The sequence below is a fragment of the Neoarius graeffei genome, chromosome 10 (genome assembly GCF_027579695.1).
Source record: "Neoarius graeffei isolate fNeoGra1 chromosome 10, fNeoGra1.pri, whole genome shotgun sequence".
Taxonomy (NCBI): domain Eukaryota; kingdom Metazoa; phylum Chordata; class Actinopteri; order Siluriformes; family Ariidae; genus Neoarius; species Neoarius graeffei.
The window spans coordinates 89,850,667-89,869,794 of record NC_083578.1 but is presented as its reverse complement, the minus strand read 5'-3'; the positions used below and the strand labels follow the sequence as shown (position 1 = coordinate 89,869,794).

The following is a 19,128-nucleotide window of genomic DNA, read 5'->3' as shown; positions in this document are numbered from 1 at the left end:
GTCCGTTGCAAGAGCATTTTTTATTAGAGAATTCCAAAATCTCACCTCTTTCATCTTTAAATGCAAAATGACATGAATAATTTTTTAAAATAACATTCTTCAGATATTTCCCATTGCTTGTTAGAGTTATCAAGTTCTCTTACTTGGGATTTTCTTTTAGTCTGATAATTACTGTATAATGGACATCTCACAGAACCTGTCAGAAATGTGGACACTCATTTCTGCGCAAACTTTACATTTCACATCACTCCAGAGTAAAGTGGCCATGCGTTAAGCATTGAGAACCGCAGGTGCTAAAGAAGGCAACTGGACTTGCTTGAAATCCTTGAAGACGTTTCACCTCTCATCCGAAAGGCTTCTTCAGTTCTATCTGACTAGTGGGAGTTCCAGGTATTTATCCTCTAGTGGACCAAAAGCAACCCTAAGGAGAGTCGTTGACCCTCTCAGTCATCCATAAGCCTTTTGAATGAGAGGTGAAATGTCTTCAAGGATTTCAAGCAAGTCCAGTTGCCTTCTTTAGCACCGACAGTTTACGATGACCCGGATGACTGAAACCTTCACAGACATTAAGCATCGAGGAATGTGACACAGCTGTTGGTCGAGTTGATGTCTGAGTTACTTCTTTCCTTTCTTCTTGTCATCTTTGCCTCCTTTAGCTGCTCCGTCTTCCTCTCCGTCCATCGCTAACGCGGCCCTCTTCTTACCTAGAGGAGTCTTCGCATACCAGCTCTGTGGAAAAAACACGTCAGGTGTCCGAGTTACAAAACAAGCTGTACTGTCTGTTCTGAGCGTCTGAGTGCGCTACTGAGAACTGTTTTTATTTTAACATCTTTCAACTAGGGCGGCACGGTGGTGTAGTGGTTAGCGCTGTCGCCTCACAGCAAGAACGTCCGGGTTCGAGCCCCGGGGCCGGCGAGGGCCTTTCTGTGTGGAGTTTGCATGTTCTCCCCGTGTCCGCGTGGGTTTCCTCCGGGTGCTCCGGTTTCCCCCACAGTCCAAAGACATGCAGGTTAGGTTAACTGGTGACTCTAAATTGAGCGTAGGTGTGAATGTGAGTGTGAATGGTTGTCTGTGTCTATGTGTCAGCCCTGTGATGACCTGGCGACTTGTCCAGGGTGTACCCCGCTTTTCGCCCGTAGTCAGCTGGGATAGGCTCCAGCTCGCCTGTGACCCTGTAGAACAGGATAAAGCAGCTACAGATAATGAGATGAGATCTTTCAACTAGCTTCTCTATACCATGAGCTGACCTAGTGGTTAGCGTGTCTGCCTCTCGATCAGGAGATCGTAAGTTCTACTCGCAGTCAGATCATACCAAAGACCATCATAAAAATGGTACCTACTGCTGTCCGGCAAGACACGCTGCAATGCAGATGTGAGTGGGGAGTCAAACTCTCGTGGTTTCCAGAGAGCTATCTCCCCACTGTAACCCTAGCTGTATAGGCGAGAGGCTGAGGGCTATAGAAGCGGAGCTTGGCGCTGCCCAGTGTGCCTTAAGGGCCTGGTTAGTACTGGGACAGGAGACTTCCTGGGAAGACCGGGTCCTGCCACAAGAAGGACTTTGATTTTGACGTTTGAATTAGCTACTCTGGTTTGTCTCAATGGGGAAATTTTCTATAAGGTATTAAAGGTTCAAAGTAGAGCTCTTTTAAGGCACTAGCCAAATAAATAGCCTTGAGGAAATCCTGGGTTGAGACGGGGCAGGGCAGGGAGACGGGGTGGGGTCTATTATCATTCACTACATCACACATTCCAGTGCAGTCTCTGTGAACTATATTGTATATCCTGATTTTTAAAATATTTATTCTATCTCGACGTCTTTCTTACACATACACTACCGTTCAAAAGTTTGGGGTCACTTTGAAATGTCCTTATTTTTGAAAGAAAAGCACTGTTCTTTTCAATGAAGATCACTTTAAACTAATCAGAAATCCACTCTATACATTGCTAATGTGCTAAATGACTATTCTAGCTGCAAATGTCTGGTTTTTGGTGCAATATCTCCATAGGTGTATAGAGGCCCATTTCCAGCAACTCTCACTCCAGTGTTCTAATGGTACAATGTGTTTGCTCATTGCCTCAGAAGGCTAATGGATGATTAGAAAACCCTTGTACAATCATGTTAGCACAGCTGAAAACAGTTGAGCTCTTTAGAGAAGCTATAAAACTGACCTTCCTTTGAGCAGATTGAGTTTCTGGAGCATCACATTTGTGGGGTCGATTAAATGCTCAAAATGGCCAGAAAAATGTCTTGACTATATTTTCTATTCATTTTACAACTTATGGTGGTAAATAAAAGTGTGACTTTTCATGGAAAACACAAAATTGTCTGGGTGACCCCAAACTTTGGAACGGTAGTGTATAGACAGGGTTATTTTGTTTACTAAATCAGTACACCTAATAAAGTGGCCACTCAGTGTGTCCTTTTATTCGTAGCTCTTCATTAAAGGGATCTATAAATGATTCATCCATCCATGATTATCTCATCGTTGCCTTACTTTGAGGGCTTCCTCTTCGTTCTGGAACACAGGGTCGATCTTGGCGAGAGGCGAGACGAACTCTTCGGTGGTCAGCGGGCATTTCGCGAGCTCCTGAATTCGCTTCTCCGTCAGGATCTCCTTCACCACATGCACCATGTGACCCTGCGTGTATCCGTCTGAGATCTTAGCCAAGGAGCTGAGGTCCAGGGCGCTGGTCACAACACCGCCGTTCCTCCGGATCAGTTCCTTCCACATGACTGCAGAATGACACACAGCACCAATGGAAGTGATGAACTCAAACTCAAAACGCTCTTTTAAAAACAACTGCAGGACTGATATGAAGTTTTACTGATTATTACTCATTACACCACAGCGCTGTTGAATCCTGGACTCTGATTGGTCAGAAGGTGTTGATTAAATTTCTATATAAGCAGCTCGGACAGTAGTGCAGGTTGATATTAAAATTAATGCGCTCACTCTAATACGTTATCATTTCCATAGCAACAGCTCATTCAACAGATTAAAAAATAGCCTCAATGAGGCTGGCGCTCATACCGGCCACTGTTATTGTGCGAGTCACTGGGGAAGACACACAAACACAGGTTAACTCACATCAGGTGCAGTGATTCTGCCACTTACCTTCCCTGACTCCGCCCTCCATTCACAGACCGACGCTTGACCACGCCCCCGCTGCCACAATAAGTAACAAGCTGCTGTTTTTTTGGTTGGTTGGTTTAGTTTTTTATCTTATTTACTTCAAGAGAGAATAAAGAGAGGCTGGTGAGGGAACGACTGATGATAGCTGCTGTAATGTAACCATGAACAGGAACGAAGCCGCTTCATCGACGCCCCAAAACACTAAATTTAACTATAAACAAACAGAATGTTACGATACATTGTGAAAATCGTAAACGTTGGTAAACTGCTGTGGTGTAAGAGGAATAAAGCACTGAGACATGCTGTTATAACGCCGCTTCATCTCACCACTTTGTCACTGATTACTTTCCTATAATAGCACGACACTGAGTGTGTTATATTCTCCTTATCCCTACTGGATTATTGCATTTTTTTATTTTATACATTAATAAACTGATAGAATCTTGTTTAAACTATGATTTGACAGCTGTATTCATCTTATAAAATAAAATTTATTTCTGGTCCTGGACGCTTGTGGTTGTTCTTATTAAAGCTAAATTAGCATAATCATAGCATAATGTGTGCAGGAAATATTAGTACTCCTTCCTAATTCATACAACCCCGATTCCAAAAAAGTTGGGACAAAGTACAAATTGCAAATAAAAACGGAATGCAATAATTTACAAATCTCAAAAACTGATATTGTATTCACAATAGAACATAGACAACATATCAAATGTAGAAAGTGAGACATTTTGAAATTTCATGCCAAATATTGGCTCATTTGAAATTTCATGACAGCAACACATCTCAAAAAAGTTGGGACAGGGGCAATAAGAGGCTGGAAAAGTTAAAGGTACAAAAAAGGAACAGCTGGAGGACCAAATTGCAACTCATTAGGTCAATTGGCAATAGGTCATTAACATGACTGGGTATAAAAAGAGCATCTTGGAGTGGCAGCGGCTCTCAGAAGTAAAGATGGGAAGAGGATCACCAATCCCCCTAATTCTGCGCCGACAAATAGTGGAGCAATATCAGAAAGGAGTTCGACAGTGTAAAATTGCAAAAAGTTTGAACATATCATCATCTACAGTGCATAATATCATCAAAAGATTCAGAGAATCTGGAAGAATCTCTGTGCGTAAGGGTCAAGGCCGGAAAACCATACTGGGTGCCCGTGATCTTCGGGCCCTTAGACATCACTGCATCACATACAGGCATGCTTCTGTATTGGAAATCACAAAATGGGCTCAAGAATATTTCCAGAGAACATTATCTGTGAACACAATTCACCGTGCCATCCGCCGTTGCCAGCTAAAACTCTATAGTTCAAAGAAGAAGCCGTATCTAAACATGATCCAGAAGCGCAGACGTCTTCTCTGGGCCAAGGCTCATTTAAAATGGACTGTGGCAAAGTGGAAAACTGTTCTGTGGTCAGACGAATCAAAATTTGAAGTTCTTTATGGAAATCAGGGATGCCGTGTCATTCGGACTAAAGAGGAGAAGGACGACCCAAGTTGTTATCGGCGCTCAGTTCAGAAGCCTGCATCTCTGATGGTATGGGGTTGCATTAGTGCGTGTGGCATGGGCAGCTTACACATCTGGAAAGACACCATCAATGCTGAAAGGTATATCCAGGTTCTAGAGCAACATATGCTCCCACCCAGACGACGTCTCTTTCAGGGAAGACCTTGCATTTTCCAACATGACAATGCCAAACCACATACTGCATCAATTACAGCATCATGGCTGCGTAGAAGAAGGGTCCGGGTACTGAACTGGCCAGCCTGCAGTCCAGATCTTTCACCCATAGAAAACATTTGGCGCATCATAAAACAGAAGATATGACAAAAAAGACCTAAGACAGTTGAGTGACTAGAATCCTACATTAGACAAGAATGGGTTAACATTCCTATTCCTAAACTTGAGCAACTTGTCTCCTCAGTCCCCAGACGTTTACAGACTGTTGTAAAGAGAAAAGGGGATGTCTCACAGTGGGAAACATGGCCTTGTCCCAACTTTTTTGAGATGTGTTGTTGTCATGAAATTTAAAATCACCTAATTTTTCTCTTTAAATGATACATTTTCTCAGTTTAAACATTTGATATGTCATCTATGTTCTATTCTGAATAAAATATGGAATTTTGAAACTTCCACATCATTGCATTCCGTTTTTATTTACAATTTGTACTTTGTCCCAACTTTTTTGGAATCGCGGTTGTAGAAAGGTTTTGGATCGATTCTGGTTGGATCACGTACCAAACCTCGAGGTGTAGTCCGGCCGTGGGATGAGGATGATCTTGGTGTAAACCTTACACATAGCCTTGATGTCTGCTTTGAGTGGATTGTTTGTCGTCCCAACGATCAGAACACGATCTTGACCTTTGATCGTTTTCAGGATTTTCGGCAGATCTTTCTTTAGCCGCTTTGGATCTAACTGTAAATAAAAAAGCAAGCATTTTAATTAAAAAAATTGTATTCAGTAAAATAAGTACCAATTCCAAACTGTTACCTCTTTCTCATCCTTTGGTACTTTCTTATAAAACATTTTTTCAGTATCTCCGATCCACACCACAGATGGCTGCATTAATTTGGCAACCTGGAGAGGACAGGAAATTCCCAAAATCACACCAATTCCCAGTTCTGCTCCTTATGGAAGTCCTTCATTTGTTTCAGATACATAGGATAAAAAAGAAGTCTCTTTTTGTGTTCATGAGAATAAAATAAACACTGTGACCATAACAACGCTCTGACCAGGTAATAGCGAGTATCGCTAACTAACTAGCCTAGCCTGGGATGGAAATGAAATGGTTTAGCGTAACTCTGGAGATGAGGACGTTGGTTGTGTTTGTGATAGTTTTTGGTGAGAGAAATTCAGAGGAATCACTTTTCAAACACACTTTTTACTTCCGTGTTAGTTTTTCTTGCTCACTTATCCAAGACACAGGAGCTTCACCTTAAACACCATGTGCAGCATCATCTGGAGCCCACGCTTGCCTGGATACTTCCCCGCCAGGTTCAAAGGGGAAAGGTCAAACAGGTTAGCTCCTGCTTCCTGACAGATAGCATGGACGAGCATCTTCTTCCCCACTCCTGAAGGCCCCACCAGGAGCATGGCCTTTACGAGAGGGGCTTTCTCATGGATCACCTGGGAGCCTTCAGCAGAGAGAGGGGGGAGGGGGAGGGGGGAGAGAGACAGAGAGAGAGAGGGGAGGGGGGAGAGAGAGAGAGAGAGAGAGAGAGAGAGGGGAGGGGGAGAGAGACAGAGAGAGGGGAGGGGGAGAGAGACAGAGGGGGGGGAGGGGGGAGAGAGACAGAGAGAGAGAGGGGAGGGGGGAGAGAGACAGAGAGAGAGAGGGGAGGGGGGAGAGAGAGAGAGAGAGGGGAGGGGGAGAGAGACAGAGAGAGAGGGGAGGGGGAGAGAGACAGAGAGAGAGAGGGGAGGGGGGAGAGAGAGAGAGAGAGGGGAGGGGGAGAGAGACAGAGAGAGAGAGGGGAGGGGGAGAGAGACAGAGAGAGAGAGGGGAGGGGGAGAGAGACAGAGAGAGAGAGGGGAGGGGGAGAGAGACAGAGAGAGAGAGGGGAGGGAGAGAGAGAGAGAGAGAGAGAGAGGGGAGGGGGGGAGAGAGACAGAGAGAGAGGGGAGGGGGAGAGAGACAGAGAGAGAGAGGGGAGGGGGGAGAGAGACAGAGAGAGAGAGGGGAGGGGGAGAGAGACAGAGAGAGAGAGGGGAGGGAGAGAGAGAGAGAGAGAGAGAGAGAGAGAGGGGAGGGAGAGAGAGACGGGGGGGAGGGAGAGACAGAGAGAGAGAGGGGAGGAAGAGAGAGAGAGAGAGAGATGGGGAGGGAGAGACAGAGAGAGAGAGAGGGGAGGGAGAGAGAGACAGAGAGAGAGGGGGAGGGAGAGACAGAGAGGGGGGAGGAAGAGGGAGAGAGAGATGGGGAGGGAGAGACAGAGAGAAAGAGAGGGGAGGGAGAGAGAGACAGAGAGAGAGGGGGGAGGGAGAGACAGAGAGAGAGAGGGGGGAGAGAGAGACAGAGAGGGAGAGACAGAGAGAGAGGGAGGGAGGGAGAGACAGAGAGAGAGGGGGAGGGAGAGAGAGACAGAGAGGGAGACAGAGAGAGAGAGTGGGGAGGGAGAGAGAGGCAGAGAGAGAGGAGAGAGAGAGCGAGAGAGAGGGGAGAGACAGACAGACAGACAGACAGAGAGAGATTGATTGATTGATTGATTGATTGATTGATTGATTGATTGATTGATTGATTGATTGATTGATTATCTTTTATTTAGCGCAAAATACACAGCTCTGTGAAAGGACTGAACGACGTACCCAGTGGTAAGACGGCACAGAGAGATATAACTTGGCGCACGTCGGATAATGAAGGCATGGGCTCGATGTCGCTCTGCCTCAGGGTCGTGCCGAGGTAGCTGTAGTCTCCTGGAATACGGAAATGTCAGAAGAATTGAATTGATGAGCGCTTTATGATCAGCAAGGACCATCACAGTGCAAACCATGATATTTTAGCAAGATAAAAATTATCTTAAATACTGGCAGAGCCAACTAATATTTCTCTTCTGTTTATTAAACAAATTATTAAACTGTTTGACTCATTTCAAGCTTGAAATTGTCTAATTCTATTACCATAATTCTACTAATATTCAAGCTTATTTCTAGAAAGAAGCAAAGAGATCTGCCCATACAATCAAACAATTTTAAACTTCAAATTAATAACAGTCTAGAAACAGGCTTCATAGTCTTACATGACAAATATATTACACAGACACGAGTGTGTTACTGGGAAATAAACCACTCGTATTATTCATCCGAGCTCCATCCGGGACGTGGAGAACCAAAACCGTGACATAAATCTCTATCTGTCACTCGTGAGGAAATCGATGATAAATTAATGTTTTGATAAATTTGGGGACTTTCTGTTTGTGAATGAGTCGATATAATAAAAAGAAAATCACACGTTGGCTTGAAGATATGAAGTTTGTCTTCTCGTGCTGAAAAACTCGAGAATTTTTTTTCATGGTCTATATGGAATGATATATTCCATTCAGCTAGCATGATACTAAACAAGTTGAAGACGAGCAGCTGAATGGAATATATCTGATAGACCATGAAAAAAGCCAGCCAATATTATTATTATTATTATTATTATACTACATACACATTCCTTTCGGGTGTTCAACGCGTCTTTCTCTTTCAAAATTCTCTCAAAATCTTCCATATTTAATGAAGCAAACCTGGCGGCCATGTTTGTTTACAAATTGTCCCGGTCGCTCACTAGTGCGGAAGTTTGATGTCTCCGACATGTGACGTCATGTTGTCTTGACAACCATGCAATATCGTAAACCATATTCAACGCTCATTCTCCATTGGGTAGAGTGATGTAATACACGTAGGATAAGCGATATGCTAACAATATTGCATGCTATTGAACCAAAATGAATGAAACCCGCTAGAAGGGAATAGAACATGTTTTTATTCCATGGAAAAAGTGTCCCGTATGGATAATAATTCCTGATATTTCACTCTCATGATGTCACTCCCAGTGTTTTCCCGCTGCGTTGTCAAAATGGTGAACCAGTTCAAAATTAACATTCTTTTGATTAACTTGTGTATTTTTTTATGTGGATGTGTCCATATCAGATAAAGAACATTACATGGTGGTGCGAAGATATGAAGTTTATCTTCTTGTGTTGAAAATATTTTCACCACTCAAAGATAAACTTCATATCTTCATGCCACTGTGTAATATCATCTCTGTAAAATAATCTCATAACCAGATAAATATCTTCCTTTACTCCAGATATCTTCACTCACTCAGATATTATACTTTGCGATGTCGATGCAAGCTGATGATACGATGGAGCACTAAATATTTCACAGTATCTTTATTACTCCTTTGCATCACTATTAGTCATGTGTTAAACGTCACAACTCACTAAACACTAACATGCAGGGTTAAGATGTTCATACCTATGAAGTCGCATAGTTTGACGTTATCCACTGGTTTCAGCAGACCTTCCTTCACCAGCTCCTCATACAGCGACTCCAAGCTCCTGGAGAGAGAAATATACTGAGTCTGACAAACGCACACCCTTTCTATCGTTTCTATAGTAACAGCTCGTTCACAGGGACGTGTACGACAGACGCACCACATAAACGGACCAAAAAACGTTCGTAATCATTAATACAGTTATGTTTTCTGTAAAGAGAAATGTCTTTATTTCACATTTCCGGAAGGAGTCTCCAGTGTCAGTGCTTTGTAACAGTCAGAGATAAAGGAGTTTACACTTCTCTGTGGTTTCTTGGTCACATGACAAGCTGCGTTTTTGAGAATAAAGAAAGGCTGATGACGGAACGACTGTTTATAACTGCAATAATGTAACTGAGAACAAGCTAACTTGTTTCTACAGCATTAAATGTAGCTATAAATAAATTGCTAAAAAATAAAGTACATGTTCTTTACTAAATAATTGCAGTGGTGGAAGTGGAATGAAAATTGAGGAGAAATTAGGGAAAATTATCATTTTGGAGTGTTAACTTTGAGGAACTCGGCTTCATGGTACCACTCTATCTACCCATCCATCCATTATCTGTAGCGGCTTATCCTGTCCTACAGAGTTGCGGGTGAGCTGGAGCCTATCCCAGCTGACTACGGGCGAAAGGCGGGGTACACCCTGGACAAGTCGCCAGGTCATCACAGGGCTGACACATAGACACAGACAACCATTCACACTCACATTCACACCTACGCTCAATTTAGAGTCACCAGTTAACCTAACCTGCATGTCTTTGGACTGTGGGGGAAACCGGAGCACCCAGAGGAAACCCACGCGGACACGGGGAGAACATGCAAACTCCGCACAGAAAGGCCCTCGCCGGCCACGGGGCTCGAACCCGGACCTTCTTGCTGTGAGGCGACAGCGCTAACCACTACACCACCGTGCCGTGCCGCCCGGTACCACTCTTTAATAATATTAATAATAATAAAGTGGACAAAATGATAAAATCTTTAAAAGATGACATTGATAAAATGGAGGAAAGAAAAGAAAGTAATTACTGCAATGAAAAATAAAAAAAAAGATAAAAATAAGATACAATTATATAGAAACAACTAGCTGTATGCTAAATTAAAAAGGAATGGTTTTACGTGACGTTTAAAGATATTTACTGAGTCCGTCTTGCCTCCCTGATACTTTTTGGTAAAGTATTCCACGGTTCGGGTGCATCGTGGACAAAGGCTGCTTCTGCGATTTTGTTTTGGAGGATTATTGGGACATTTAGTAAACCAGCCGTGGAGGACCTCAGGGTTCGTGTTGGGAGACGAGTGAGGTGAGAGGCTGCTATGCCATTTACAGCTTTATAAACAAGTAGAAGGACTTTAAAATTAATTCTAAAAGAAACAGGAAGTCAGTGGGGTGTGGCTCGGACAGGAGTAATGTGCGCTCTTCTCTTTGTTTTTGTTAAAAGTCTTGGTGCAGGGGCGTCGTGGCTCAGGTGGATAAGGTGCCATACCATAAATCCGGGGACCTGGGTTTGATTCCAACCTGAGGTCATTTCCCAATCCCTCCCCATCTCTCTCTCCTGCTCATTTCCTGTCTCTACACTGTCCTATCCAATAAAGGTGAAAAAAGCCCCAAAAAATATCTTTAAAAAAAAAAAGTCTTGCTGCAGCGTTCTGGATTAACTGTAATTTTTCAGTAGACTTTTCAGAGAGTCCTGCGAACACGGCATTGCAACAGTCCAGTCTACTCGTAATAAAAGCATGGATCAGTTCCTGGGCATCAGGTTCGGTTATAAAAGAGCGTACTTTGGCAATATTTCTTAAGTGGAAAAATGTTGTTTTTGTCACTCTGCTAATGTGTGAATTAAAACTTGAGCCTGAGTCTAGAATTACACCCACGCTTGTAACTTCATCTTTAACCTGATGACCAAGATTCCCAAGTCTTTTCGACAGAGCGTCCCTTTTGGCTTTAGGACCAACTAAGAGTACTTCCATCTTACCTTGATTGAGTTTTAAAAAATTGTTCCTCATCCATTTATTGACTGTGGATAAACAGGTGGTCAGGGCGTGTCAGGCATGTGGGTCATTTGGCTCGATAGAAATATATAATTGTGTCATCAGCGTAGCAATGGAAATTGATATTGTGTTCTCTAATAACGCTACCAAGGGGTAACAGAGTGAGAACAGAAGGGGCCCAAGACAGCTCGCTTGATTATTTTCCAACAACAGAACAACACTGAGTGTAAGACGCACATCGAACAAACTCACCTGTCAGCTGTTAGGTCTTTCTCTTTCTTTTTCTTCTTCCCGCCCTTCGCTCCCTTCTTCTTCTGTGTGTAAAGTAAAACAAACACATTTGAGTATCATCACTGAACGCTGATCTCTACAGAAAGACGTGTAGAAGGTGAGCAGGACCTTTCCTCCAGACTTGTCCTTCCTGCCTTTACCTCCTTCCATGACCAACTTCCAGTTAGCGAGTTCCTGCCTCATCAACTCGTCCACCTGAACACACGAGCGTAAAGACGTGTCAGGAGGGTTTCAGGGTCCTGCTTCAGATTTACGTCTTAAAATGTGAGTATTACCGTAGGGCTACATTTTTAAAAAAAAAACACGTTTCATTTGACCTGTAGTCGTATTTCTGCCTCGAGCTCTTTCCTCTTCTCTTCTTTAACGAGCTCCGTGTCGTGTCTTTGGCTGAAGTTCTTGAACTCGTCACGCTCCTGCCAGACCACTGGGCATGAGAGCAAACAGAAAGACTGTACACTTACTGAACTGTACACACACGCGCACGCTGGTATATCAGTCTTTCTCAGAGTACGTTAACAAATCCAAGATATAATAACGTAGACCAGATACAATACACACCAGCTACCATGTTATTCATGATAAATTGATGACTCGGTGGTCCACGTGAACACACCTGACATTCAGACTCACCTGTAAACGTCTTGTGGTCGTTCTGGAGCTCGGACAGAAAAGCAGACGGCAGAAACGTCAGTCCGGGTTCCTGTTCCTGTAAACGGGCCACGAAATATCACAAACTAAACCCTGTAGACTACGCAGTGCACTACAGAGTAAAAACATAATGCGTTTGTGTTGTTCCTGTAACGTGACGAGGAGACGTTTGTGATCATGTGTACCTCCTCTTCTGCTTTGCCTTTCTGCTGTTCTTTCTCTTTCAGCATTTTGCTGTCTTCGTCCTCTTCTCTCTCTGCCAGCTCTTCCATCAGCTTCAACAGACAAGAACATCGGAGAATATTTAGGCTATAATGTGTCCACAGAATATCCAGAACATTACACGGTGGCGCGAAGATATGAAGTTTACCTTCTCTTGTTGAAAATATTTTCACTCGTTCACTTCGCACACTCGTGATATATACAGTACGTTCACCACTCCAAGATTAACTTCATATCTTCGCGTCACTGTGTGATATCCTCTATACATTAATGTACACTGTATATGAACCACAAGTGTAAACCTTGATATGATATGATTTTGATCCTTATGATAATGATTTAATATTTGATGACAATTGAATCAGTCGATTCTTAAGGCAACAACTGTATATTTGAAGATACGACTGAATTTTATACGATACAATTTAATTCAGACTCCGATCGATGTGTGACTGACTTTGTTTTATAAATTGATGATATTCTATCTGTAATAAATTATAACGGATTATATTTAATTTATCACCGTTGCATCAATTCATATCAATCATTTCCTTTTATAATGATTCATCAATCCAAATTGATGACTCATTACACCTCTAATATTTAACAGTTATTCCCTGAAATCGAGTCGTACATGAGCTGATAGCTGACGAGGCGCGTAGCACCGAGTTGTCTATAATCCATGTACGACGAGATTGAGTGGAATAACTGTTTTATTCTCTCCACATTCACTGGATTTTGAGAAACAGAGCATTTTTATTTTCAGCAAATCCAATAAATAAAAAACTTTATACAAAGCGTCCGACAAAATAATTTCCACTTAGAATATAAACAAACCGGTGAAATGACAGGAGCAATTTGTGAAAAATGCGATAATAATAATAATTCTTGAAAAATAAAAAAAGATACATTCTTACCGTCAAATACTTCTATTCCATATTTTGTTGCTTTTTTTTGTATTTTTTGGGTTTTTGTTTTTGAGTCGAGTTTTTATTCCGTCCTCGGTTGGTTCAGCAACACGCTCCACCATTTTGTTTTTCTCTACTCATGGTATATGAGCTGATATCCTAGTAGTAGAGTAGCCAATCAGAGCGTGCGATTGCTCATATCCAGTGAATGTAGTAGAATAATAATGCATGCTTTCATGTATACGCTTAATAACATTTATTCAGCTCAAGTCCAGGCTGTAATGTGTAATAACTGTATTAATACTCTGCATTCTTATTGGAGGATTTGTAAATGTCTGATTTACCTGCTCAGGTGTTTTATTCGCAAAAATAACAGCTGAGCCACCTTCTTCCACATCTGGATATTCAGGAAAGGAACCCGTTGCATCACTGTACAAAAAAGAAGGCCTTATGTACAGGATATGTCGTGACCTGAGAGATGTTTAATGCATACAAACTTTGTTCTAGATTTCTATTTTATGACTTCTACATTATCAAGTCAAACCATTACAAAAACATTTTAGAGTTCCAAACGTTCATTTTCCAAACTGGTGTGTGATCGAATCACTCACAGGCACTCGATCAACCACTGTCTAATCTGAGCCTCCATCATTTCCTTCATGTCCGGGCCCTCAGTCTCTCGCAGCATCTCGGAGACGGAGATCAGAGCCTTCTGATAATCCTCCTCGTGCTCCTGCTGCTTCTTCCTCTTCATCGCTTTCTTCTCTTCCTCCAGGACTACAGCGGGGCATGGCTGAGCCTCACCAGGCTTCATGGCCTACAGCGAGCACAGAGCGAGCACCAGAGAACCCACATCCTCACTACACAGGGTCACAGCGACCTCTACTGGACATTTATATTATCATAAGGAATTTAAAAAAACACACTTTATTACACCTTATCTATGATGTAATTACCATCTTTAACATTTATTATATCAGCTAATGGGTTTTAGGGGTTTTGTTTTTAATCTACATTATTTTAACGGGTTTTTTATTACTTAAAATTGCTTGGCAAATATTCTTTCCTCTTTCGTAAATATCATTCATGTAGATAGATAGATAGATAGATAGATAGATAGATAGATAGATAGATAGATAGATAGATAGATAGATAGATAGATAGATAGATAGATAGATAGATAGATAGATAGATAGATAGATAGATAGATATATTTTTTAAAAGGATTGTTCATCTGTAGGAATATCATAAATATACCTAAAATTTAAAAAAAAAAGAAAACCTTCCAGTGTGCTGATTAAAAATTCAGGCCGAAAATGTTTATGACCAAAATCAAAAATTATTTTAAAAATATCATTATTGAACAAAATGTAGTGATATTTCAGACTGCTGCATGATGCAGCTTGTTTCAGTGGTTTAACAAAATCATATTTTTTAAACCAAATCTGGCACAATTTTTAAACTTTGTCTTGAAAGTCTGTAAATTTACTGTATACCAGAAACATGTTGCTCTAATAACAGCAAATAATAATAATAATAATAATAATAATAATAATAATAATAATAATAATAATAATGTACGCAATGCTCTGAAATGATTTAGATCTTTTTTGTTTTTTTGTTTTATTAAAAGCAGCTTTAAATTGCCTGTCTGCCTTGAATGAAAGGGTTAAATAAATATGATTTATTTTTTACAATTTTTGATTGATTTTATGATCTTGTGTTTGGTTTTTATGATTCTATTTGGTTTTATGTCTTTAGTCTTGCATTATTATTTCTATCCTTCCTTTTTTCTTATTCATGCCTATCACATATTGAATTGCATTTGCCTCGAGCGTAAAGTGCCTTGGGTAACGCCTGTGGTTTTTAAATGCACTGTAGAAATAAAATGATTTGACTTAAATAAATAAAAATAAAGAAATCCAGCTCAGAGAAATGACAGCCGTTGAGCTCACCATGCCCAAGAAAATCATCTCCTCTTCACGCTCCTGCTTCGTCCTCTTCCTCTGAATGAAACCTTTCCACACCTGCAGAGACGGAGATAAAGTGCAGAGATTTTTATTTACAAATCACACTTTATATTTGACAGACTCTCTACTCTGTAATTTCTCTGTGTGAGAAAAACATGTGCATTAAGTTTGTAACACAATGCCGCTCTCTGGATCTGGATCTGTTTAGTTCTCTAAATATTCAGATATGTATTCTGATTTATTAAACCCCAAGTGGACGTGGCCTGAACCGTACATTTTTTTCATTCAAACTGATTCAGGAATCTTGTGTGTGAACCTTGCGTGGCTCTGTTCCATCACCTTCTGGATTTGAATAGCAGCCTGTTCCAACACATCTTGAGCGAGATCCTTGTCTTTCGTCTTCCTCTGTCTCTCCGCATCCTTGCGGATCTCCTGCATGATGTTTGTCCTCAGGCGACCCTGCCGCGCCCTCTCGGACACCTGAACGATCCTGATGGCCTCCTGCCGACTCAGGAAGCGTGTCTCCTCAGGCTAAGAGAAATATGAGAGGTTCAGAATCAGCATGAACATGTGATCATTGTTGAGAAATGAAGAACAAATGAGAATAGTTTCCACACACTTCTGATTTTTCCTCCTTTTTATTTTGGTCCAGTATCCTGGACAGAACTGCGGTTCGCTCCTGCAGCACTTTACGCCGTTCGTTAAGGAAGTACTTCGGGATTGGGATCTCGAGATCCTCCTATAAAAAAAGGACAGTAAAAAATCCTGACAATGTATACAAACAAATTAATTGGTAAATCATTTAATTAATTTGCAGAAGCATTAATACAAGAAATGTGAAATTCATGAATTTTTCATATCCTGTTCGCTGGTGATTTTGCACAAATTTCCATGAAAGGAGAATCACTAACGTGAACCGTGATTGATAGGTGATGGAACGTCATTCCAAAATAATCCGTAACTTAAGATAAATACGTCACGGCATTCAATCAGGACAAAAGGAATGATGCTGTATAAAAGGAGGAAGAGTGAGAGTGTGCCTGTGTTAGCTGACACGCTGCAGTGGCTGAGCTGCGTTACTGGACGTTTCAGAATTATGTCTGCTTTGCTTTTTTATAGAGTTTTGTGGGTGTGGTTAATGTAAAAGTCCCATGAACACTCTACGGTTGATTGAGTAAGAAAAAAATCAGCACTAGACAGAAAGTGTGACTAAAGTCACAGTGATTTGTGCTAGCTGTTACAAACCAGGACGTCTGGTCACTGTACCCTATAGATCCGGAATGGTAAGAGAGAGAATGACGCTTAGTGAGGAAAAGTTGCGCCCTGCCGCCCTGAACAAAATAAAAAAAACCGATTGATTGAAAAAATCATGAAAATTGACAGAGCTATAAGTGATTGAAAAAATCCCATTTTTCATGGATCATTCCAGATCAGTGATCCAGATCAGCACCAAAAGTCATAGCAATGTAATTCAGCCCAGACGTATTCTTCATGTGAAATTTGGTGATGATTGGTTGAGAAGAAGAAGAAGAAAGCTCTTGAGTGAGAGTAACAATCAATTCTGCTAGCGCAAATTCATTATGGAAATTTTTGTAAATATGGCAAGAATTTTTAGTTCAGCTTGGCTGCATTTCCATTTACACCCAACTTTAATAAAAGACTGATAAATGATAAATTCTCAAACAGAGTCATTACTGGGATGACAAACGCACAGGTGTCATTTTCAAATCCTGGATGACATCATCCATGAAATGATACTCGGAGTACTCCTTCGCTACCATCTCGTTCTTCAGCTCTATGACACGTCCGATCACGCCGTCGAGTACGACCCGGATCAGCCTCCTCTTCTGCGGGTGGACCATCTGATCGTAGGCGTCCTCCAGCTGCCTGAAGATTCTGATGTAGTGCACGTACAGGGTGGCGAGGCGCTGGAAGAACACCACACGGTCTTTCTCAGGCTTTAAGGGCTCGGAGGGAAGCTCCTGGTGCAGAAGATCCTCCAGTTTCTCATGAGCTTCATTCCAGAGGTTGTTATATGTGCTGCAATACACAAGTGTGTTTAAGTAAACACGTCTAACATTCATTACAGCAAGAGGATGTTAAACTTCTGAAGATAACTGCTCACTACATGAATCGCTTATGTTAATAAATAACATTCGTTAATTAAGCTAAATAAAGGCATGGGAATAAACTTATTAAAACTTTATTAATAAATATAATGTAAAGGTTGAAATACTTCTAGTTCCACTCGGATGATAATGTCAGATGGACTTTTTGCATATTTCAGAAACTGTTACATATCGCTGTTACATTTACACTTTTTGTTTATCAGTTCGATAATCATATCGTTTCATTCCTTCACTTTGTCTCAGATCATTTTTCCTCTATTAGTATCATAGTATTGTTCAAATTTCAAATTTGACTTATTTTTCATATATCGCCAATATTTAGTGTTATCAGTAAAGTTTTTTTCCTTATCTTTTTAATTTAGTATTATAAGTTTATCAATTAGTATTTGGGATTTTTTAACATTAGTAGCGTGTGTACATTTAGCTTTTATATCAGGTGAAGAGGGGCAGCACAGTGGTGTAGTGGTTAGCGCTGTCGCCTCACAGCAAGACGGTCCGGGTTCGAGCCCCGGGGCGGCGAGGGCTTTTCTGTGTGGAGTTTGCATGTTCTCCCCGTGTCCGCGTGGGTTTCCTCCGGGTGCTCCGGTTTCCCCCACAGTCCAAAGACATGCAGGTTAGGTTAACTGGTGACTCTAAATTGAGCGTAGGTGTGAATGGTTGTCTGTGTCTATGTGTCAGCCCTGTGATGGATGGATGGATGGATGGATGGATCAGGTGACGAGTCATATTTGTGGAAACTCTGATATTATTATTAGTAGTAACTAAATAGACACAAGGCGAGAGGGCATTTACATCGGCAGCTCCAAAGCTTTGGAATACACTGCCAAAGTTAAATAGAGATGCTGATAATTTATCCAGTTGTAATCTTTATTTAAAACTCATTACTAAATTAGGTATTAAGTATGAAACAGAAACACTAAAATCCATCCGTCCATTATCTGTAGCCGCTTTATCCTGTTCTACAGGGTCGCAGGCAAGCTGGAGCCTATCCCAGCTGACTACGGGCGAAAGGCGGGGTTCACCCTGGACAAGTCGCCAGGTCATCACAGGGCTGACACATAGACACAGACAACCATTCACACCTACGCTCAATTTAGAGTCACCAGTTAACCTAACCTGCATGTCTTTGGACTGTGGGGGAAACCGGAGCACCCGGAGGAAACCCACGCGGACACGGGGAGAACATGCAAACTCCACACAGAAAAGCCCTCGCCGGCCCCGGGGCTCGAACCCAGGACCTTCTTGCTGTGAGGCGACAGCGCTAACCACTACACCACCATATTATTATTATTATTATTGCTGTTGTTAATGTTGAAACATTTCTTTCTTAATTATTTTTAAACCATTTTTTGGTCTACAGCATTTCTTTCCATGTGCCGAAGACTTCTGAACAGCACTGTATAAATAGACAGACAGACAGACAGACAGACAGTTAGTAGGACACTGACCTTTGAGACATGGCGCTGCCTGAATGTAAATATCCTAATACCGCTCGCGCGCTGCCCAACTTTCAGAACCAGAACCAGAACCCAGTTTATTAGCCCAGTATGTTGACGCACCAGGCGGTCAGTGTCTCTCTGGAGATACGGGGGGGGGGGGTGTAAACAAATATACAGTTTTTTCCCGAGATTATATTCCTCCATTACAGATTATCTGAATAAAATGAAACTCTACACATCACTCACTCAGTTACACACACATTTTATTCGTATAGAAATACACAAAAGGCCTAAAACAACAAAACTTGCTCCCTCGCTCGGCGTCAACTTTGTATCCATGACAACGAGACCCTGGTCGCGCATGCGCATCGGAAAGCG

At 41.7% G+C, this 19,128-nt stretch overlaps 1 protein-coding gene across 1 annotated transcript; it reads right to left on the bottom strand.

Annotated features, from left to right (window-relative positions):
- Window positions 1–615: 615 nt before the first annotated feature.
- On the bottom strand, window positions 616–17,266 carry zgc:153738 (uncharacterized protein LOC558115 homolog). Its single transcript, XM_060932758.1, has 18 exons — window positions 16,895–17,266; window positions 15,802–15,921; window positions 15,522–15,713; window positions 15,168–15,239; window positions 13,824–14,029; window positions 13,557–13,641; window positions 12,268–12,357; window positions 12,065–12,140; window positions 11,752–11,858; window positions 11,543–11,629; window positions 11,396–11,457; window positions 9,097–9,179; window positions 7,441–7,548; window positions 6,070–6,269; window positions 5,626–5,712; window positions 5,373–5,550; window positions 2,496–2,734; window positions 616–729 (listed from the first exon to the last, which is right to left on the bottom strand). Exons 1-18 carry the CDS (start codon window positions 17,264–17,266, stop codon window positions 616–618), a joined length of 2,478 nt encoding a protein of 825 aa, XP_060788741.1.
- Between the last annotated feature and the right edge of the window lie 1,862 nt (window positions 17,267–19,128).